Here is a 23,617-nt window from a genome sequence, read left to right as displayed (position 1 = left end):
GAGGACATTCTGAAGCAGATCTAGGGATGACTGACTTGTACATCTGCAGCAAATTTGGCACATGTGGATGCATCAGATCAAAAGTGCCTGCACTGCGGAGTCCACACGTGCACACACATAAGACAGTCCTCTGGCAGGTCTGCACCAGACCAATGCTCTCTCAACTGCTATAGCGTTTTTTGCCTATGACATCCCACATGAATGGGGTTCATGAAAAAAACCTGCAAAGCTATAGTATTGCACTATTTCGACTTCGTCCTTTAAAAAACCTATGTGACACTTGACAATGGCTATAAACAATACCGTCTCCTTAGGGATTCTCTTGTGCGTTGTATATTAATATAGGATTTGCACAGCAGGATCTAGATTCCCTATTGAAACCCCTAGAAGTAAACACACACAAATAGTAAATAAAATTTATTTACATGGATCAAAAGTCTCTATCACAATTCCTGTCAGTTGTATGAAGCTACATTTGGGATTAATTTGGCCCACTACAATTATTTTCACATCTGAACACATCATAAAATCTCTATAAAGAGATAAATTAAATGGGGTAGAGCAGCACAAAAATTATTTACTATAAATTATGAAATAAAACAAGATAGCAAAGTAATCTCTGCACAGATGAACCACTAAAATATAATTAGTGAGAGTCTGCAAAAGACTGAATATACCTGAAATAGCTTTAACATGTCTTGAATAAGATATGATCTTGGCATACTTTTAAAATCCCTGTTCAGCTCAACCAAAAAAGGCAAAAGCAAAGGAAAGGAAAAAGAAAAGAGAGCATGTCAGAGAGATTGATCTCTATGACTGGAAAGCTGAGAAGATTATTAATGGGATAAAGAACCTTTCTGTTATAGGTTACTAGTCTGAAGGCAGTGCAGTATCACAGTACCTCAAAGCACTACTATTTCATATTTCAGATCAGATGACAATGGATGGATGGCCGGATGGAAGGAAGGAATCAGAAGCCCGGGATTTAAAAACGTGATTGCCTAAGTTAGGCTGCTAAAAGAATGACCTTATTTTCAAGTCATGAATCACTACTAGTCTTACTGAACTGGACTCCTACAACTTCTCTGCAAGCTCACTAAAATGGATTTGATTTAAGTCACCTACTTTCAAAAGCCAGACAATAACTTAAAGTTGCATTGCCCCTTTCCATAATGAAGTGAACTGAACCCTGGCTTTTATTTTTGCTATACACAGCTATCTATGCTGTAATTTATTTTCATTTAATTAAATGGCTGGAATGTTCTAAGTTAAAGAACACTGTTAGGAGCCTATACACTAAAAATAATGGAAACAAGGAGAAAGACTATTTCCAACATCTGTAGGTCTGTTTGTGTGCATCTCCACATCACCTGTCTGAACTCACACTGACATCATCAGCATGGCAATCACTTAAACATACCCCTCCCATCAACTAGAACATTACCAGAAGTTTATCAAAGTCACTTAGCTTTAAAAAGGACAATAAAAAAAATAAAGAGGGTCTTATACTATATCCTAAAGGTAAGTTTGTGTAAATTGGACCTGTCAGTGGAGGATGATCTCACCTGTCAAGGTGGCACACAGGAAACAAAAGACAAGTCTCTCAGGACAGGGACTTATTGGATGTTATAGACCAAAATGAACATGGTTGAATTGTAGATCAGAAGCCAGAGCAGTCAACGGAGAACAGTTGGAGCTATGTAAGCCTCACGTGTCTCATACAACTACTTAAACATTCAGCCTCATTTTATTACTGGCTGGTGCTCACATAAGCTCCTCAGTTTGGCCCCATTTAGGGAAAGTGATTGCAATCCAGTTTGGGCTGGAGGTGGCATCAGTGTGTGCAATGAGAACCCGCAACAGTTAATAAATGCTTTGATCTCCTAGCTAAACAAAGATAGTGAAGGATCTCTTTGCCACAGCCATTACTTGAGACTTGAGCAATTGGGAATTCAAGAGCACATCTAGGCGGCTGAACTCATTATGAAACAGCAGACACGCTGCTTCAGCCGAGAGATCGCACATGGCACCAGCTAGATCTCTCAAGATATCCTCATCAGCCAATTTCACCTGTCTTGTGCTACGGGAACACTGCCAGCTTCCCCCTCTCATAGTCTGGCTCCAGGAACGCACAGCGTTTACCACTTAGCCTTGTGACAGAGAGCGTGTTACAAAGCTGAGCATCACCCCACCGAATGACATTGCTTCTTAAAATACAGCACTACTCCCTCTGCCGAGCTCTTCCCTGTTCATAGACCACTCATGCCGGACTTGAAAGAGATGTATGGATAATCAATCAATAATGCCAGGCTGACATCCTACAAAAAGTCATGCAGCTGCGTGATGCCTTATGTCTGACTGGTATCAAAATGTGTCAGCTGAAAGGGCCAAAACCATCATTAAAATTGGGTTTCTATATGGCCTGGAAAAGGCCATTACCAGTCATTAAGGAAACCCAGTTTCTGTATCTGTCCCATACCTGTAACTATACTGAACGAGCTCAAAGGAAGAAAGCAAGAGCTAAATGATGACAGAACAGCATCACAATTTTTTTGAGTTAAAATTAGTTATCTCAGAAAGGATGTTTGAGGATTAATGTTTTCACAGTACTCTGCAAATGCAAGGACTTATGAGTTAAAGATTATGATAAAAATACTCACAAGGTTCCTCATGTGTTTCAACATTATTGTTAGACGGGTGCTCTCATAGGATATGGCTAATTGTACTCCAGGCTTATGATCAGTTGATTGAGGACCTAAAAAAGGCCAGATAGTTTGATTTTTTAGTTAACAGCTCAGTGGAAGTACACCTGTAAAATATTGCAGTACACATGAACTAATATACAAAAAGAACCTATTGTGTGCTTAAATCAGGGATGAAATTGGAAAACATGGATAAGGAGTGTGATGGAAGAAAGTGGTCTGACAGGCATGGCCATTTTCTTTCCTGTTTATACATTGACAGTGAGATTTTTTTGTTTTCTAATTGCCATAAATCTGAATTTCAGTGGGAAATTTATGCTTGAGTAACAAATAATTGGGGGTGTGGTTGGCAATCATTGATGACAGTAGTCAGTATTGTTGCAATTCTTCTGCCTGATTAAAAACACTGGATTTTTTTTTTTTTTCAGTTGCCAGCAGAAAGAAAAAAAAAAGAAAGAGCAAGTTTCCAGGCCAGTTCCAAAACAACTGTTACAGAAACAACATCTATATCTATGATATATAAATTCTCCCTTCCTCATTCTGTATTTTTCCTGTTCCAGGCTAATTTTCATGCAACCCCTTGCTTTCATAGATTTTTCTACTAAGATGCATTTACAGTTTGATTCTGTTCCCACTGAAAAAAACATTTTTCAGTTTCCAAGCAAGAAGGATCAGTCTCATAATGTGGAAGAAATGACTAAGCATACCCTGTTCCTTCTTTCTGCTGGAGGCATTGAGCCAGCTGTCTTCACTGCCAAAAAGGTGTGTCCTTGAAGGTGGGTAAGTAATGTGGCTTACCTGCCCCACAGAGACAGCAGGGAAAATACAGATGGATTTTACCACAGTATACAGGCAATGGTGAACACAGCAACCTCTCCTCGATATCTGACCTTCTTATTTTGCAGTGTTAAGCCTGAGCAGGGTGGACATGAGCCATTTTGCACTACTTGGTCTGAGACCCGGGGTTCGCACTACATGGTCATCACCAAAGACAGTCCAGACACTGCCTGTGTGAACTAGCCTGGTTTGACTTGCACAAACAGGGCTTCATTTAATCAGACCAAAGCTGTATTACAACCAGTATCGTATATTTACTATACCTGCAAAAATAAGAACTCAATCCTGCAAACCTTACGACAAAATAGTGATCTCTCATGAGCTGGGATCTGTTCTGCCTGCCTCCCTGTTAAAGAGGTAGCTGACCTTGAGACCTCAGACAGAAAAGTCCTGCTCCTCTACATGCACATCCCTGCCACTAGCACACCACCCTTAAACCCACCGCAGGGTAAGATAATGACATGAGACAAAACAATAATAGTCGTAATTAATTCTTTAAATAGAAACATATCTTTTAAGAAGCGGAAGGAATGAGAAAGGATGATGAGAATGAAAGAACTGCCATCACACATGAGGGTTATGCACTAGCAAGAAGAGGCTTTTTAGAGAGTATCAGAACTGTTCATCCTCAACAGCAGGCAGGATTCCCACGTCTTCCTTTCAGCCTCAGCAGACACCTGTGCACTCTCTGTCACACTCTTGCTCTCTCTTTTCCACATGTGTACCAGAGCTGTTACAGCCAAGGCTGTAAGAGCAAGAAATCAAACTCCCTCTCCTCAGCCTTTACTCTGTTATTCAGCAGAGGAGGCAGCGGAGGGGAAGTTATAATGAGTAAGTTACAGTGGCAGTATTTTTCTAAAGAAACCAAATGTGTAACCTCTGGAGTGAACAGAGGCTAAAATAACCGCTAAGAATTACAGTGGTGTCATGTACTATTGACAGCTAGAGAACTAGTGCAATTGCCATTTATCCTAAGGAAAGGAATTCAAATGAATTAAAAATAACACAGTGTGTACACACAACTGCCGTAATATAATTTTTCCAGGCAGCCTGGATATCTACACTTCTGAGTTTCTGATGTTTGGACTGGAATTTTAGAATATGAATCCATCTCCAATTTCTTCCCTTTAGAGACTATAAAAATACATTTTTAATCACATCCTAATTAGAGAAGGTCCTGAAACAGATTCTTGAAGAATTGAAATCTTACGAAGAAATCACTAAGCTGGGACTTAGAAGGCCGAGGTGCAGTTCTTCATTTGTTATTCTCCTTTATAAACTTTGATAAATCACATAGCCAGACTGTACCTTATTTCATTTCTTGTTGTATGCAAATAAGGACAGGGAGGGATAGGGGATGAAAACTTCGTGAACCAGACAATGCTGAGTTTTTTCCAGGGTAAGAAAAAGCCCACAAAAATCAGTTCTTCCCGCCATCATGCAAAGCCATTTTACCACTTTTTTTTTTTTATGTTGTGGGTCCTTTTTCCTTTAAGTTGCAACAGGAAAGATAGACTCCTAGGCCATTAAACACAGTGTGACACAAGGGGAGTTGTGTTTTAACATAAGGGCACAATTCACTTGCGGGGCTCTGTTAATTTTGTGAATTGCAGTGGGTCATCCTGAGCAGTTTAGCAAGAGGAACAGATTTCAGAGGCTGATTTTCATCATTATAATTCAGCTGAACACTGCGCCTTTCCTCTCCTACCAGTACTACCTGTGCCTTTTTCTGCATTACTTAAGTTTTATAGTGTGAGTGCTTATATCCAGTCAAGGAATTTCTCTGTGGGAATTGGCATTTTCATTCAGAAAAACACAAATGTAAATAGTTTCTAACCAAGCTGAAAATAATGAAAAACATGGGAGGGGAAAATGCATATCTAACTGAGTTTGTAAAATGAAGTCTGAAACAGGCACTATGGGCATGGCTATTACTAAAATATTTGCTCTTGCTATGTAACAAATTGAGTACTAATGGAAAAAACCAAAAAAATTAAAAGTATGGAAAAGAAAAAAATAACAGAGTGCAGGGAATCTGATAAACACGGAAGAAACTTCTATCGCTTATAGTTCATAATAAAAGACAGCTACTGGTAGGTACACTCAGCTGTTATATTTTAGGTTTTCCCACATTCAGTGCTAAATCCTAGCCTCTTTGAAGTCTGGGTGATTTTAGCTTCAAATGATAATAAAATACACATACAATAATTACTTCCAGTCTATCCAGCTTGGGCAGATGGACTTGAGCTCAGGCCCTGCATTTTTAAGAACAGTCATGCTCTACTTGCACTGCATTATAGACAAAGACCAAATGCTAGTCTGTTGTAGATACAGGACGAAGCTCCACTGACTTCAGCTGAAGCAAGATTTCCTTCCCAGGGATTGATTCTTCGCTCACTGGTGTCAGTGCAAAAGCTGTCAAATACTAAACGAGGACCCTAGAGTGCTCGTAGCATTTTTCTATGTGACTTGTGCCTGTGTGTCCCAGTCCTCTGCAGTGGAAGTCAGCCACCAATCCCAACTGCAGAAAACCTCAAAACTGTGCCAGTTTATAATCTCTTTTATCAAGGAACATAAACAGTAGAAAACTGTGGGTCCTTTCTTCTTTTTGAATGACAAAATTAATGCAATTAGTGTTCAGATTTCTACCAAAGGTGGAATGATCTTCAGAGTAGTCAAGTATGCAGTTCTTTTCTTTATCTAGATGGTCTTTTCTAGCAGCTCTATATTCTATCATTCGTCCAATGTTTTCATTAGCAGCATTTTAAAATAAGCTCTGCATTACACTTTGCACAATGTATGAGAAATATAAACAGCAAGGAAGATGCTACGCAAAAGACTGACAAAATCAATAAGGAAACCATAATTTAATACTACATTGCATTTCACACGTGGACTGGAAAGCAATGTGAAAACGCTAATTAACCAAGTGTCACAGCACTACCATTAGGGACTTCAGTATTATTCTGCGCTCTGCACCCTCAGATTTTTCTTAGACCTTTCTTCTTGGTGACAGCCTGTTTTGACATCTGGCACCAAAGGGTACAGGAACCTGTTTGGTTTTTCAAGGCAAGGGTTGAACGCCCCAAGCCAACCATCTGCCTCCTTTAGCTACAGCTTGGGTTTATGAGCCTCCAGTGTACCAAACTTCAGCTATAAATACCTTAACTGACTATCTCACTGGTTTCATCCCACAAGCCAGGAAGAGGTGCTTATAGCCAGCAAAACAGCCTAAATGCAACTAAAGTAGGAACGCAACTTGTGGCAAAAGCTTTACATGGAGAATGAGCAACTGCAGCAGATGGAAACACTATGTAACATGAACAAAATAGCCGACTCTCCTGAGGGACTATCCATTAGGACTGCAGTTCTGCACGGAGAGGGGTACCATATGATATTCTTTTTGGAAAGCTTGGATCTTCCTTTAGAAGGACACAGAGCCAGTTTCTCTACTGCACTAAATGGAGAGCAGCCCTTGAAATGAGTGGAGCACTAATCAAAAATGCCAGAATTGGACCTGGGTTGTGCACTGTTATAACCAATAGCAAAGACTTCATGATTTCATAACTTTGGCAAAACAGTCTGAATTATTAATATTTTCAGGAGATATAAACTCAAGAGAGAAAAATAAACAAGATTGATATAAAAATGATGTTGATAGATTTTCTTTCTTCTTTTTTTTAAAGGGCTTTTATGAAAGGCTGTCTGTGAAATCATTCCTGCTATCTGCTCTCAATCCCTTGTAGTGAGCTCAGTATAATGAAATGCTGACAATATTCAATATAATTCAGAATTCACCCCACTGGGAGTACTGAATCAGTATTCATGTCAAAGTAAATTTAGCACTGATTTTTAATCTCTTCATTGCTAGGAGCACAGTACAAATTCATAAATTTTAATTTTTATTTTACTTTAGTAAGTGTAATTACCTACAACATTTGTAAATTAAACCAGTGTAAGAGAAAGATGCTGTCTTGATCAAAATTCATAACCTGCTTCTATTGGGCATTCATTTTATTTTATATTGATCCTAACTAAGAGACAGATGATTTGCTTGTGTAAAGGCTGAGAGAGAAATCACCAGATTCACGGAAAGCTACAGCCTGTATTAAACCTGAGTTATTCTTCAAAACAGGCAAAAATTAAGGCCCTTATAAGCTCATAAAGCAGTGAAAGCTCTGGGTGAAGGATGTATTCTTTCATTGGAAATTGCCTCTGTCCTTCAGGCTCAGTGAACTTTATTCCTGCCACAGACTGACTATGGCATTACTGCAGGGCTTACTTTGAAATCAAGAGTGTTTCAGGGCACCCTCAAACAAGAGCCTCCAAAGGCCACTGTGCTCTTCCCAGCGACTCTTTGTTTGCTACCTGGCAGCTTGGCGTGATCAGCCACCTCCTGCTTTAACTGGAATTGTGTCTTCTCCTTCACACAGGACGGATGATAATAGGGTACAGAATGCCATGGAGCATAGATCGAAGTGAGCTAGCTGGGGTACGGCAGCAGTCTAACTCCAACAGCAAGGGGTGAAGAATAGACTAACATATGCAAAAATAATTTTTCAGGTGGGTAATTAGCACGTGCATGGCTGGTCTTCCTCTGATAGCTGAGCAAGCTCATTTACAGCTAAGCTCACCTACTTCCACAGTTCACTGCAATTGACTGTCGATCAGGTGCATTCCCTTCCTTGCTGACCAGAAGTGGTGCCATACCCAGAGCAACTTGGCTCGTTATTCCTGTTCTCTGTTTTTACAGAGTCTAAACTCATTGGGTCCTGATTTGGACCTTGTGTGCTACTGGTATTCTATCAATAAATGATAGCAATGAATTTTCTAGGCCAAAGGGAGGTGGTTTTTCTGTTGATTTTTCCCTCCTGTGTTAAACAAAGGTTTTGTCCTGAGTCTAGAACTGAAGTGTCCAAACTTTAACAGGCAGAGTTCCTGAGCAGGAAGAAAATAATCCCTCTGTAACCACACTGCTTGAGGCCAGAGATACACTAATCTCCTGCGACCAGGTTGTGACCTCTATCTCCACTAACTGTATAGTGAACCAGCAGATTGGGTTACCTGTCACATAGCTTTCATCAAACACCCACTAAACACATTCTTACCCCTGTTTCTTTATTCTCTTCTCTGATTTTGATGTCATTGACAACAAAAACAAAGGGTTTACCCTTCAGACTATATTGGCTCGGGACACCACTGTAGGAATTATGAGACTGTAATTTATTTCTCAACTTTATTACAGGCTTGGTTCATGCTTTTGCGTAAGACTTTTACACCCAGATTCTCTGTAATAAATAGGCACCTAAATATTACTGAAATGTCAAAATCCTTCTAAAGACCTGGGACTTTAACTCCTTTATGCCCCAGCTCACTCTCACACGTCTGCATCTTCTGTTAAAGAGTCTACAGAGAGAGGAAGCCCATGGACCCAGGCTACATGTTACATTTGAACTCTGGTTTGGATTTTCTGTGTCAAGATTTAGCCTTGTATATTCCTAACACCTAGGACATCTTTGCATTATCTCCTCATCCCTTTGTAAAACTTAGAGCAACCGTTAGTAATTTCCAATAGTCATAATGGATTTAATATGATAATGGTATGCCCTAATCAAATAAACTCTACACAGGGGGAATCTTCCAAAGGCTGCGAAGCCAGAATGGGATTTATCTTGTTCTGATGGATTAAAAAAAATGGTCCCAGCAAAAGAGATAATGAAGCCTCTGTCTGCAGAGAGATTAAATTAACTTAATGGACATGCAAACTAAATATGCAGAGATACTTGCACTCCTTTCTGAAATGTGGGTAACTGGTGATCTTGGAAACTATCCTATCACTTGGAGCACATAACAACCAGCTGAATTGTTGTGGTGCTGAGTGCAGCTGCAGGCTTCTTTACGAGATTTTGTTTTGCCTAAAAACTGACTACGGAAGATTATTTTCAGTGCAGAACTCATGCAGTGGAAGACATTAAACATTCACAGTTTACATTTTATGGTTTATGTTTTGGCTTTTAATGCTGTAATGCCAGAGATTAGATTAAATTAGGTGCTGGACAGAAGAGGGAAATGGGTTAAGTATTTAGATAGGCTAAGAGAACAATGCAGAATCTAATTTAGTAAGAAGTGAATTACCACTATCATTAATAATGTATGTCTAGGCATTAACATAATGTTCTGTTATTTACCTGCTCCACTCATTGTGAAAATGACTTCAGAAGTCATCCCTAATTTTCTTCACTTGCCCAAGCACACAATGTGCTTTGTCACAACTTAGTCCTTTCCTCCAGATTCTTCTCTAAAGATTTTGTTTTGTAAAACAAGAAACCTACCACAGTTTGTGTAAATAAACCTTTACTTTGCATATAGGTATATTTATTCAAAAAGAAATGAAGCAAGGCTGAGGAGAATATGTCAAAGTGAAAGAAAACTACAGGTCACGTTACTAACACATTTTCAGAGACCTTGAGAAATTAGGAATTATTTGTTGGTATCTTTATATCTTCAAAAAAAAAAAGCCACCTAAACACTTTAGACTCACCTTTGTGTCATTATATTTAATATTATTAAAGAAGTCCTTCTTAGAAAATAAATAAGATTGGTAATCCACTTACCTAAGGTCACAGATGATGAACCTTCTGCCAAGGTATTTTTGGACCAATTCAGGAAGAAGCTGAGTACAAGCTCATTCTGAAAGAAAATACAAATATTTTAGGGAATATCATATGTTGTGCTCTGTTCCTTAAATTATTCCCCTCCAAGCAGATTGCTGGTAGGCTTCTAATGTGTATACTGGAGTTAGCGATAAAGGGGAGCCTTTCCCCTCTGATCACGGGCAAGGACCCCAGGGAATGACTTCTACGCAGGCACTGGGAAGACAATGGTGTCCCCTTACTACTGGCTCAGGGAAGCTGCATCGGTGCCTACCTGGCCCCTTTCTGTCAACACACTTCCAAACAGCAATGTGCCACTTGGGCCATAGATTTGCATTCTTGCTTGATCTTCAGTGTCTCGAGATATGTATTAGCAGCTGCAACTACTTTTACAGAGCAGCCCATCTGTGAAACAAATGCAGAAGAACATCTTTGCCGTGTACTGGGTAATCAGCATGAAATTTGCCCTTGGCACAGGACTGACCCCAAGCATCTGACCTAATGTGTGCCTCCCTGAGGCTTAGATATTGTGCATGCTTCCCTCACATGGCAGCTTAATGGACACTCACACTGAAAAGCTCCATACAGAGTTAACTCCGAGCAGAAACCAACAGGGAGTGAAAGGGGTGATCATATTTCACCATCCTGTTTAAAAGAGTAATCCACCTTATGTACTGCACTATAACTTTTATTTTTATGTACTGACCTGTGCTGCTTTAGTGAACATATATAACAGGTAGTTACACTCAGCTGTAGAGAATTAAAACAATAAACCAAATCCCCAGATTTGAGTACTGTGCAAGGCAATAAAAATGTGAATTCTGAAATGGACTCTTATGATTCTGAATCAAAGGTGGACAGTAATTGCATTTTATTAGCTTTTTCATAAAGCCATATTTCAGAGTGGCCATTCTTTAAGACAGTTAGAATGGCTACATTCATACTGATGTTACTTGGACTGACACTGTAATGAATGGGTAGAACAAGAGACTTTTCAGATTCTAGCATTAAAGTGTCACCACTGTTTTTTTCCAGGCCATAGAAAATAGTGTGTCTCTTATCAGTGACATGTACTTCATGTAGCATTTGTCTTGTTTAAATGTGACAAGATGTGGCATGATTTGTGCAAAGAAAAAAGAAAAGGAAGCGTTTAGTGACAAACGCAGCTAGTGAGGAGTTAACATGTGGTTACTACAGACAGAGGAACAAGATGTGTATGTTCAGTATAGAGATAAGATTTAGCAATCTGGTTTTATTTTAGCAGTTGCCTTTTATTTTTCATTCTACTGTTTGGAGTTTTTCCTCCCACACTGATATTTTCTTTCAAAGAAAAATCAGGAAAAAAAAAAGGATAAACCAACAGAATTGTTTTCCTTGAACTGAATGACAAATCCTTAAGCTATTAGCAGGGGACTGCCAATATACCTGTCTGTTCTGAGCATGACTAATTACCCTCTCATCTTGTGAAGACAGCTTCCAGGGGAAAGCCCATACACCTGCTTCAGCTTCCAGTAGCTTTAAACAGCCGAGTTATTCCCTGTGGGATCTCCATTTGCTCTTTCAGCACAAGTCCCAAGTGTAGGAAATCTCAAGGGTTGAAAGAGTGTATTTTTGGCAGCTCAGCCTTTATCTGACAGCATGAAAATAAGCAGAGAAACTTAAGTAGCCCTTCGAGTTCAAAGATCTTGAGAGAAGTGAGCAGGAGGTGGAAGGAAGGATACACTAACTGACTTGAAAGACAAATAAAAAATTCTACACTGAGCAGCCTGGTGTTCTGCTTCCTCTCCACTTAGTCTTTCAGTAATAAATGGAAATATATGAACAGGGAGGTTTGTAAACAGGAGGTGCAAAGATTGTTTCAGGTGATAATTCTAATTTCTAAAGGAGACAACATTGAAAAAAATTACATTTGGTTTAAGTACAGAAGTGGAATTCGTGCAGAGCTTACATCAGGCATGAACACAACAGGCATGTACACTGCTGGTGCCACAGCACTAACTTCATTTCCCTGTCTGTGCGTCCATTGTACTCAACAGGTACTGAAGCATGTGGGGAAGCAGCAAGGCTAATGTTGGCAAATGGAATGCAAAAACATAATTGAACAGGTCAAGTTGCAGGGGCAGATGTAGCAGTCTATCCAGGGCAAAGTGCTTCAAAAGCAACGGGGGAGATCTACATGTCTGTGGCAATAAGCAATCTGTACACAGACAGCAATTTCTCCCTGAACTGTGTTAGTCTGCCTGCTGCAGGAGTTCACCGTTTAGATTTCCACTAGGAAAGTGTGTAAGCACTTTCTTAACTTCACCCTTTGTCAGTAGACCACCAAAGCACATGCTAAACTTTCAGGTGATTCCTAAATCAATGGGACTTCAATAAATTGTACCCCAGGCAATGGGACTGAAGCTAAGCTTAGAGTTAAGCATGCATCTAATTACACTGCTAAATAGAAACAGGCACATCAGAGCTTTGGACATACCTACGATCAAAAGCGCACTGTATTTACTTGGATAGAGTCCACTTCTAAACAAACAATTGTTGTTACAAAGATGTGGCCATAGATGGGAATCTTAGAGACCCTGTGACAGTCTTGGCAGATAGGCGGGCGCTGAGGATGACCACAAGCAATCACCTACCCTTTTTACCCCTGGAATTCATACCTTTAAATCGGTAAATGGAAATTCCCTAAATTAATGCCCATTTAGGGATTTTTAGGAAAGCCTCTTATCATTTGTCTAACCATTCTTACCTAATACGACAACAATCTTTAATAGGTAATGCTGATATTTTTCCAGGTCCCTCAATAACATTAGCCTATTGGGGAGCAGCCAGGTATGTATGGATGCAGCAATGTCGGTCTGGGTAGAAGTCATGCATGACCTTTTTTCATCCATTAAACACAAAAGGGACAAATTCCACCTTCACTTACACTAGGATACAACTGAAATAAGCAATTTCAGTGGCATCAGGAGAGCTGGCACAGCCCTGCACCACTGTAGCACAGTAGAATTTGTCTACTGCCCTCCATCAGAGACTAACTAGAAAAGCACTCTGCTGTTAGTGAAACACAGCCAGATTTCAAGCCAAATTTAATTTCATTAGAAAGAAAAGCAGCCTCTCCTCTGCTTTCAGCTTTCTTTTCAGCTGTGTTAGACTAGATTTGGGGTCAGAGAACACCCATGCACCTGTTATACTTTAACAGGATGGAGAATCAGCAGGAAAGAAAGAAACTAGAAAAAGCTGACCTTGCTGCAGCTTTTATAAGTTTAGGAAAAGACAGCAAGAAAAGAGAGGACTTTGAACCCTCCCCATTTTGGCTCCGCTGGATGCCTTGCTGCAGGAGTATGGGAGTGGTGGGAGTTTAAGGGACCCACATACCTCAGGTGCACTTTGTACCACTGTGTTATGTACCTCCATATGGGCAGTGCTGGAGCTATCTCCTCATCTCTGCAAATCCCAAGTAGCGCCAGTGAATAAAATACAAATGAAGTATGGCAAGCTCTTATCAAACTTGATTACTTTTACAGTGTAAAACATTAGTCACTCTAGAACAATGCTCTGGTCCTGGTTTTCACTGTATGCTTGAAAATGAGTGAACATAATTTACAATCTTTTCCATCAACATCCTCTTTAAAGCCCTTTTACATAGCCTGTAAGTCACCATAAAGCTGTTTATATAACCTATCCAAAGTTGATACACTTTCACTGTTTGCTCACCTGCTTGCACTAGGTTTATCTTTGGCCCCAAAGTCATTAGTTAATTTGGATACTTAGAAAATTTTTATAGAGTCAAAATGCAATACACCTTGTTTCTTTTTACTGATTAGCCTACTGTGCACCTGCACTTACTATTACGTTTGCCAACACCCCCCCACCATGACAAACAAACCCTCTCAAACATCCAAGCCCACTGAACTTGCACACAAAACCAATCTATGTGAAAGGTGTGGGACAAATAACATATGTTTATTTAAGGCTATGTGGTTTTGCGAGATCAGTATGTACATCTAGTGTCTGAGCTGTGTTATCAATAACAATATCCACAAATTAAATGCCACTTCTTTTAAATGATGAGAGATGGGAAGATTATCCACAGAATGTTACTGGCTGGCTGACAGTACCAAATGCACATGGTTGCTGTTAAAAACATTGCTTTAGATTCAGTTTAAGATTTTTCACTTGTAATGCCCAAGCCAGGTGCAAGTTGTCTTTTCGAGACAAGCATGAAGACATTCAGCTTTGTGAATGCTGCTGTTTGATACCAGGGCCAAAAGCAGACTAAATTAATAGTGCCTTACCTTGCTTTTGTGTCCGCAGGGAGTGTACAACCTTCCTACAATACAGAAGTAAAATGACAAGCCAGTAGGGCAGCCCTAATTTATGTGACATGTTATGAGATTTGGGCTGCAATCTCCATTCAGCCCATCACTCAGAGTTAAGAGTGAAATAAAGAAAAATGTAAAAGTGGTCAGCAGCAGCTGCCTTTTGTCACAGATTTGATTTACACTTTGATAATGTATATTTTTGTCCCCCTCCATGTTACCAACATTCAATTTATTGTTTCTTGATGCTTCACCTCTTATTGCTGGCACCGCTTGGTTGTTTTGCCATTTAATGAAGCAAAACTCCAGGAGTCTAAACATTGTTGAGTATGTTGCCTTGCTGATCTAGAAGATCCAGGCATTTCAACACATGCAGCTGACAAGCCAGTCAGCAATGGTGCAACTGGCACAAAACTAAATATTCTTACAGTGTGATCAGATTTATTGCCACCGGTTTGGGAGGAGTAGAATGAAACTAAAAAAAGATGCTGAAACCTGGTTTTGATCCTGTCCTAAATGACTCAATATGGCAATGAAGGTGCATCAACTTTTGCATTTGAGTGATTGATGTAATGAATATAGTTTGTTGTTCATGTATATAGCCTGGTGGTGTAGTTATTGAAAACCAAGTGTTAACCTGAATTTAGGAAAAGCACTACTATTCTAGGCAATTCTTCAACGAATGTCTAAGAGGAAGTCAATGAATGCAGCTTATGCTCAAAGTAAACCACAGACTTAAAAAAATGCTTTGAATAGGGATGGGCATGAGCAAGTTCAAGCACTTAAACTGGCCCAACAGCAACTATCTCCATCAGCTGATGTTTCTGCATTTATTGGATCTGACACTAGAATTCAGAGCTAGAGAAAGGTGGCTTGAAGTTTCTATTCTTTAAGGAAGTGTTTAAAGAAACATTTAATTCCATTTGAGTTATAGTGCAAATGAGAAGGCAGCTATTTTCCACCTCTCGTCTTTCGTTTAAACTATTAGCAGAAAAGGTCAGTGACATTCTGACCTACTCTTAATTATAACACAATTTTCATAATCAGAACTTAGTCTGGACTAAAAAGTATGCACTTAAGGCATGGCTGAGGAAGGAATTTGGATATAATCCAATTCTTTCTTTATTTCTAGGATTTTTAATTACCTAATTGGTAGAACCAAGCATGTAGTCAGTCCTGTGTGGACTGGACTAAACTTTTCAGAGCTGAAAACGGTGTCTGGTCAACCAGGGTAATGTGTTTACAGTGATAGGAAGGGTACTGTATAACGAAATAAAAGCTCTTCTCTCCATCTCAGACAATACTCCAGCATACCATAAGCTACAATACCACTATGATACCGTACAGGGACAATTCAGCAGAAAGAAATTACTGTGTCAAGAAAGTAAAGATGCCTGTTCTACAGGCATCTGCTCTTACAAGATTTCTTCACAAATTTCTGAATTAATTATTTATTCCTACATAGCTTTACTATTTCATAGGAATGACAGTTTGGTAATGCTTGAGAACAGACAACTCACTAAATGGTTTCAGTCAGGCTCCCTAGCAATTTAAGAAAAAGGACAAATTTGACTGCAAAGTTGTCCAAGACACAAGAAGAGACAAAATAATTGTATTTATTTTTATCAAGAAAACCTCCTAGATTGGCTTTCTGCTCAGAGTAAAACCAAGGAGACACCATGACACTTTTAAAAGAGTCATACCACAGGGAAAAGTAAAAAAGAAGCCTTCAGCTGGGAATACAAAGGAAATTACCCCCTGACTGGTCTCCTTGTTCTAAGTGGGTCAGAACACGTCAGTATTTTTGAAATTTCTCACATCTCCCAGCAGGAGAAGAGTATTGAAGTAAAAATAATGATTCAATGTTTATAGAGTATCAATAAATTTAAAGCTTATCATCTAGAATTGCAGGTTAGCTGCATGGTGTTAAGCAAGACGATTTCCTGCATGCAATAGGACTTTACAGATGGAAACAATCTGCTCATTACTCCGTTTATTATTGTGCCCTCCATGTCCAGCACACCAGTAGCTGTGCAGCCCTTTTAGGCACAAAATTCTTTTCTTCTCCTCGTGGTTCAGCGCTATAGGCTGTACCGGACTGGAACGGTTTTCAGCAACTGCATAGTCCAGCATGCCTGAACAGCCCCACTGGGCTGGTTCAGAGCCACACCAGTGTATGTCCCCAGGCAGATCTGTCCACAGTTCCCTCTGAATACCCTATTTGTGGTTGTGTCCCAGTGTCCCAGCAGCAATGTGCTGGGAGAACTTACCCAGCTCCACGGGTGCATGCTGCAAGTCCATAAAGGGAGAAGGCATTAGGAAAGGCAAAGGCATAAAGGAAAGGCATTAGGAAGCCCGTTGCAAGGCAGCATGCTCTGGCTGATTACTAGCCCATTTACAGACCACGGAGCAGGAAGGAGAAGAGAGCTTCTGCACATGACCGGGAAATGTTTTTATTACTAACCCAGGGGTTTAAGCAGTCTAATTTTTCAACTGTAGGTTAGGCTTCTACACAGCAATGCTCGGCCCAAATGGAAAATCCATGTACCTTAGAGCAGCCCAGAGCACAGCAGAAGATACAGAGCTCTTCATTTCTAGGTCACTGGCTTATAGCAGTTTTTCCTCAACTGTGACCAAAAGGCGCTAATGTAAAATAAAACCACAACCCTAACGTGAGTGACAGAAATTGTACAACAATTAACCCCAATTTGTGCAGTTTATTTGGCAAGGTCAGTCAAGGCAGCCAAGCACCCAAGTCAGCTGTCCATACCAAATTAAGTGTAACTCTGTAAGACAGATATTATCCATCCTCTTTGGAAACCTTCTCAATTTCAACTCAGGGCACAGAACGTATATTCATATTACTCAGAAAACTCCTGTTTGGTTTACATATGGACAATTTCCTGTTTGATCGCCATTACCCAGGCACAGCTGGGAAAGTTATATAGTTAGGCAGCAAGCATTTTTCTCCTCCTGCAAGGTGTTTGAAATTTTGGAGAAAAAACATCCTGTCATACCCTCTTTCGGCATCCTAGACTCTTCATGCTACTACACCAAAGCAGCCCAAGTTTGTGCTATGGCCCTGAGGCCACAGGACATGACACGGCTCTCCTGTCAGAGGCCCAGGCTCTGCTAGAGAACATGCCAGCCATGAAACTGCGGGGTCAACGCACGAGTTTGTGCCCTGGCTCCCTTGCATTTACTAGGCTTTATGTAAGCTTAGGATCTAACATAAAAACCCGTTTTTTCCCACCTATCTGACAGTGTTCCTGACAACTGCTGGTTGCTGGACGATGCTCCTTTCTCTCAGACCCCGGTGTCACTATCAGTAATTGAGCATTCAACTTATGACGTGATGCAGCGTAATGATTTAACATCCCACCGCGGTGCATGGGGCCTGTTAGTTGCTCTTGACCCTGGCTTTTACAATGCTGAGGTGCATAAGGCTTTGTCCTGGGCCAGACAATGAAGAGTCAGTGTTTGTAACCAATTCAACGTTCCATTTTGAAACAGGAGGAGAACATCGAATCTCAGAAAACAATAATGAATAAAAAATGAGAAAACACGAATTTTAATGGACACAATGTATCGTTCTGATAGTATTGAAACATTCTGGTTTTGGTCTTGTGTTTGCAAAACAATTTCTTCTACAGGTTAACTAAATTTTGAAATGAAGAGTATTTCTGGGCTGAAAGAATGGAACTTTTCATTTAAAAACTGTCAAAATTAGACTTTTAAATATTTCAGAACTTACTCCTTTTTTAGACATTACATTCCTCAGAACCTACTCCTTACTGTCAAAAATTCAGTGAATCACTACTTTTGGATGGCAGCAAAGGAAGAGAAGTTATTTTGAAAAATGCCCTGCCAGGTCTAATAAACTATTTTTCAGTCATTCTTGTCTTTGTTTTAAGTTCTGATGAATGCTACAATGGCTCCATCTCAAAACGGCTGCATTAGAAGACGTGTCATTTATGTAATTTATTGTTTTTTCAAACGAGGCCATGGAAAGCTTCCTGATTCTTTTGGAACAATGCTACTAAAAGTCATACACAAATAAAGTAAATACTGGAAGTGCTCACATTAGCCAGTTTCCTGGATCCACTTAATAGCTGCTTCAGATAGATATTCAAAACCTTCACTCTTTTATGTTCAAGATCTGTAAAAGGTAAATGCCATGAGTGGGGAAACCTGCAAAAGAAGAATGTTCATGAGTTTAACTCTTGTACTGTATTTGCTGAAAATATTTACAGCTCTACTTAACAGAAGAAAGCTAACACTTTCTAAGCGGTTTTGCAGGTAGGGGAAGGGATGGGTACAGCGTCCAGAGGATTGTTTACCCTCTGACTCTGGTTCTTCTAATAATTTGCTGATATTCTGTTTCATACTGTACCCCTTTTTCTGCCTAAATCATTAATTAAAAAAAAAATTAAAAACCTTAAAAGGTACTTACTTGCGTTTTATGGTATCTAAATACCTTTAAAAAATTGGCCCTTTATGATCTCAGGAAAACGCTACCCTCCTCATTTTTTGCACTGTGCACAGCACAACAGATCTCTGATCTCAGCGCAGGGCTCATAGTATACAAACCGTTACCACAGAATACTGAATACCAAAGCCTTACAGCAACAATGTGGCATTTTATGAATATATCAGTGCTTGCTTTTTTACCTCAGCTATTTAGAGTGTAGATAAGTTTTTCAGAGCAGGTCCCTGATCCCATATGTAATTTCAGGTGCTAGTATAATAAAAGTAATATATGAAAACAAATGATTGTCACAGTAACAAAATCAATCCCAACAAAAGCAATAACAATAATAATTGTAATGTTCTTGCTGAATTTTTATTAAGATGAATTTCATTTCAGTTTAGTAAATAAACCACATATGCATAGGATGGTGTTATGTCAATTTTCAAATGCTTTGGTGATTGAAAACATCAAAACCCCACATCTTTTTTACTTGAATCATCTTTGCATTTTAGAGACAATGCACATTAGATCAGTCAAAAGGTTAGATTTTTAACAATACACATAACCAATTTATATTAACCTTGCCCTGACAAGGACTATTTCTCTCTCAGGTTGAAGGATCATTAGAAAAGCTATCTGTGCTAAATTGCATTTAATGGGTTTTGTGATGTCGATTGCTAATATTGGGATTCATAATGAATATTATACTTTATGTCCTCTAATCTATGTGATATAGAAAGGCAGAAGTTCTGATCTGGTTGTATTTCATGTTACACCACCACTGTAAATAGTTAACGGTGTCTTGTTTACAAACCTCTTTTTTCTGGTACAAACTTGTTTATCCACTAGATCTCAAGAGATATCTGAAGGCTTCAGACAAATTACTAAAGAGCCAGCCATCTAGCAGTGCAACACACTGAAAAGAGACACTTGGCTGGCCTTTTGAAAGGCACCTGGTCAGATCCTACTTTGAACAGGTTTTACCCAATTCTACAGCTCAGGGATAAGATGTCATCAGCTTTTCAAAGGCCAGCCAAATAGCAACACATGGAGCGCTGGATTCCCGTCCCTAGAGAGGAACACTGGCCAGCTTTGCAAACCACCCAGCTGTAAAAATGGCAAATAGCAGCCTCACCTAGTGAAAATAAAATGACTGAAGATGATTAACCCACAGTTTTTGTTACCAAGAAATTCAATGTAATTAGATTTTATGAACTGTATTTAAACCTGCTGGGTTGGGCTTTATTAAGCTTGTTTTGTAATAGAAGGCCTTTTACGAAGAGAATACTGATTAAAAAGATATTGTAATTCCTTTTAGGAGCGGACAGATATTTACTCATCTTGTGTAATACTTCTGAGGAAGAACTCAGCACTGGTATCACTCAGTCTGCAATTAAAACAGCAAGGAGCCAGGATGACAGCAGCATATTCTATGTATATGCCCTGAAAGACCAGGGCTCAGTTATGCGCTGTACAAATGAATAGTAAGAGGCGATTCTTGCCTCACGAAATTACAGTGGCAGGACACATAATGAGGTGGGGGAAATGATATGACCCAGGATCGTGACATATATGAGCTGCACAGATAAAAATAGAGCTCAGGTCATTTGGCACACAGATAGCCTGTGAATGTTCTGTGTTCCTCTGGGGCACAAAAAGAACTTCTTTCAAGAGGTGGTAGGGAGGATCTGTTTGGAAGCAGCTGAAAATTAATTAGACTGTATAACACAAAGCGAGGACTCTGGCTGTAAAATGTAGGCCTTCAGAAGATGCATCCTAAGCACAGTGGCCAAACAGAGGACAGAGAAACTGCTGATTGATAGCACCAATAACTCTGCTGCAGTGAAGGACAATATGAATGTTGTGGCAGTACTGAACACTTCTTTAAAAGCCCTTCATACTTTTGCTGAATTGCGCCTATGGCCGAAACTGACTTTGCGCTTGTGAACATGCTTGTGTTAGAAAAGGTTAACTTCCCCAGCTGATTTTGAGCTTCGCATCTGCCTTAAGTAGATCAGAAAAATATAAACTTGTGCCACGCGCAGACATCCTGCATAGCAGATTCCATTTCCTACTAATTAGCTTGAAGAACATTCTATGTATAAATTACGTCACTTAAATGCTTTGTTGGGTGAAAAGATTTTTGGCCTTTTAAAAAACAATAATGAAACACAATTAATACTCTGTCTGAAACCAAATAAGAGGAAAGGTGCTAGAGTGCAAGGGATTGTTTAGGGCAGCTTTGACTTATAAATATAGGCTGAATGTTTACATGTCAATAGCAAAATTCAGATGCTGAGAACTCTGAGCTTTTGCCATTAGTTTCTTGCAATATAGCCAGTATTTAGCACTTGTATGAAGCAAACTCATATTGCATTATTTCCTCCTAATGAGACATGAATATATACAATTTCATGAATCAATACAAAGCAGTAACCAAGTCTTTTCTGTTAGCAGTTCCAATTATTCTAGTAATAGTACACATTTTACTTTTAAATCATACATTTTCAAACTGATTTTGTGGTTACATTATGGAACAAGGTTTTTTCCTTCCTTTGAAGCATCTGGCATCAGCCAGAGCTGGAGCTTTGTAACACACAGACAGACTAATGGTCTGATATGGTATGGCAGTTCCAGTGATAACTTCCTATAAAGAAATAATCAGGTTTTTATTATTAGAATAAAATTTGGAATACATGAAAAACCTCAAACTGACAAAGTTCTGTTAGAAAACAAACAAAAACTTTAACATTAAAGAACATACATATAAAGAAATATCGTAAAACAAATTACTTTAACATAGTCTTGGGGAAAGATCATACAGTGACAGGTTACTGCTGGGACTGAGTTATGAAAATAAAACTCTGGAGCTCTTACACACAGCCTTACTATATGCAGATTAACCCTCCGTGAGTTCTGAAACTCTTTTGCAGTGAAAACGTTGTGAGGGATTTTATTACAGGTAGATTTATCTGAAAAATGGCTAGTACAATTTTTGAAATTCACTACAGGGTTTCTGAGGTCTGTGCGTTTCTAAAGAGAAATATATTTTCCTTCAAAGGGCTCTGCTCAACACAGGAAAAAATCATAAACAGGTACCTGTTAAATATTTTGTTTTATAACCTAATAGTTAGTGTGCAAATATCTCCAAATCAAAACCATGATTCAAGCACTTTCAGTGTTTAGTGAAATCTCGATTCTCACCAACTGCTGCAAACCAGTCATAACAAGTCAAATTGGAGTCAATTAAAATCCCTTCAGGTAGGAGAAAGATTCTCTAGAATTAACTAACCTAAAGCCATTTAACTGAACGGCTCTCAAAAGCTTGGGGGAATATCAAATTTGGATCTAAAATTCATGGACTTCATTTTTTAAGTCAAAACCGTATTGTTTGCAGCTATTTACTTCAGGTCAAACCTCAAAGACTTTGCTATTTTTCAAGCATATCACTTGAATCTCAGCTTGGTTCAAGTAAATTGCTTGTCTTTTTGGCCAGCTTTATGTTTTATTGTAGATTGAGCTTGAAGAGGGGCTTGTAGGAGTTGAGTCACCGTTTCTGTTTAAGAGAACTATGTTCTCAATGGTGTATACAGTATAATGTATATGATATTTGTAGAATACATAACTCCACTTGTATTACCAAATCCATGGACAATCATTACATATAGCAAAGCTGTTTTACATAAGACAGAAATAAACCGTGGGAGTCACTGTCCCAGGAAACTGTGAAAAAATAAGATTCAGAATATGAAAAGCGGGAATAGACATGCACATGGATAAAAAGGAATATTCGGAACTATTGCAACTAATGATAACATATTTTTCAAGAGATATTACGCTGAATGATGAGAGGCACAAAGTATCGCGTTTTGGGGCCAGGATAAGTACATACACTTAATTGCCTGTTTCTCAGCTGGGGAGTATGTGCATCTTTTTGTAAAAAGGTTGATCACACCTGCCAGTGTCAGAGATTGCCTTGTTTCTGTTCTGACCCAGTGTGAACATTCCTACATTGCCTTAATATATGGATTTTGCTACGACTTTTGATCAGCATCATGCAGAAAATAAAAACTATTAAAGGCACTATTGTGCCTTTAATGAAGTCAATACCACTTACCCTTTGATTTCAGGAATAGCTGTGTCAGGCCCAAGCTGTTCCCCCCTTCTCCTCCCATTAAAAAGGAACAATAAAATATATGAAAGTTAGACTGTCACAATGGTCTATGATTCAGTTTCTTCTGGGGCTGAATGGAAGGCTTGATAGAATATGTCTCATTGCCTTTGTGTTTCTAAAAATATGCCTGCTGTACATTTTCTCAAATTTTTATCTGTGCACAGAGAGAACCATTTAACAGCAGAATAACATTCGCTAATATGCTGCCTTACTCTGGGAGGGCATGTGATGGAAATTGCTTCTGGAGATGGCTGTGAAGTTTTGAGAACTGGTCGAATGATTTTTCCACAAAAGTGACCACATTGCAGGTTTGCACCACCTGGACTAGATATAGCTGTATTGGGGAAAAGGGAGAGGCAGAAAAGAGAAATTATCAGAGAGGCACATTTAAAAAAAATGTACAAGAGAAAATATAGGGTGATTTTAACACAGAAAAACCTTTCTTTAATGTAGTGCCAAGT

General features: G+C 39.2%; 1 protein-coding gene across 1 annotated transcript in view; it reads right to left on the bottom strand.

Moving 5' to 3' along the window:
- The window catches only part of PIK3C2G (phosphatidylinositol-4-phosphate 3-kinase catalytic subunit type 2 gamma), a 209,812-nt gene that overhangs the window by 19,760 nt on the left and 166,435 nt on the right, over positions 1-23,617 (bottom strand). The window contains exons 27-30 of the mRNA XM_059816945.1: positions 23,369-23,490; positions 18,594-18,702; positions 10,154-10,229; positions 2,661-2,755 (exon numbers count right to left, since the gene is read on the bottom strand). Coding sequence (XP_059672928.1) covers positions 2,661-2,755; positions 10,154-10,229; positions 18,594-18,702; positions 23,369-23,490 — 402 coding nt within the window. The remainder of the gene's footprint in view (positions 1-2,660; positions 2,756-10,153; positions 10,230-18,593; positions 18,703-23,368; positions 23,491-23,617) is intronic.

The sequence above is a fragment of the Gavia stellata genome, chromosome 4 (assembly GCF_030936135.1).
Source record: "Gavia stellata isolate bGavSte3 chromosome 4, bGavSte3.hap2, whole genome shotgun sequence".
Classification (NCBI taxonomy): Eukaryota; Metazoa; Chordata; class Aves; order Gaviiformes; family Gaviidae; genus Gavia; species Gavia stellata.
This window is presented reverse-complemented; position numbering and strand designations above follow the sequence as displayed.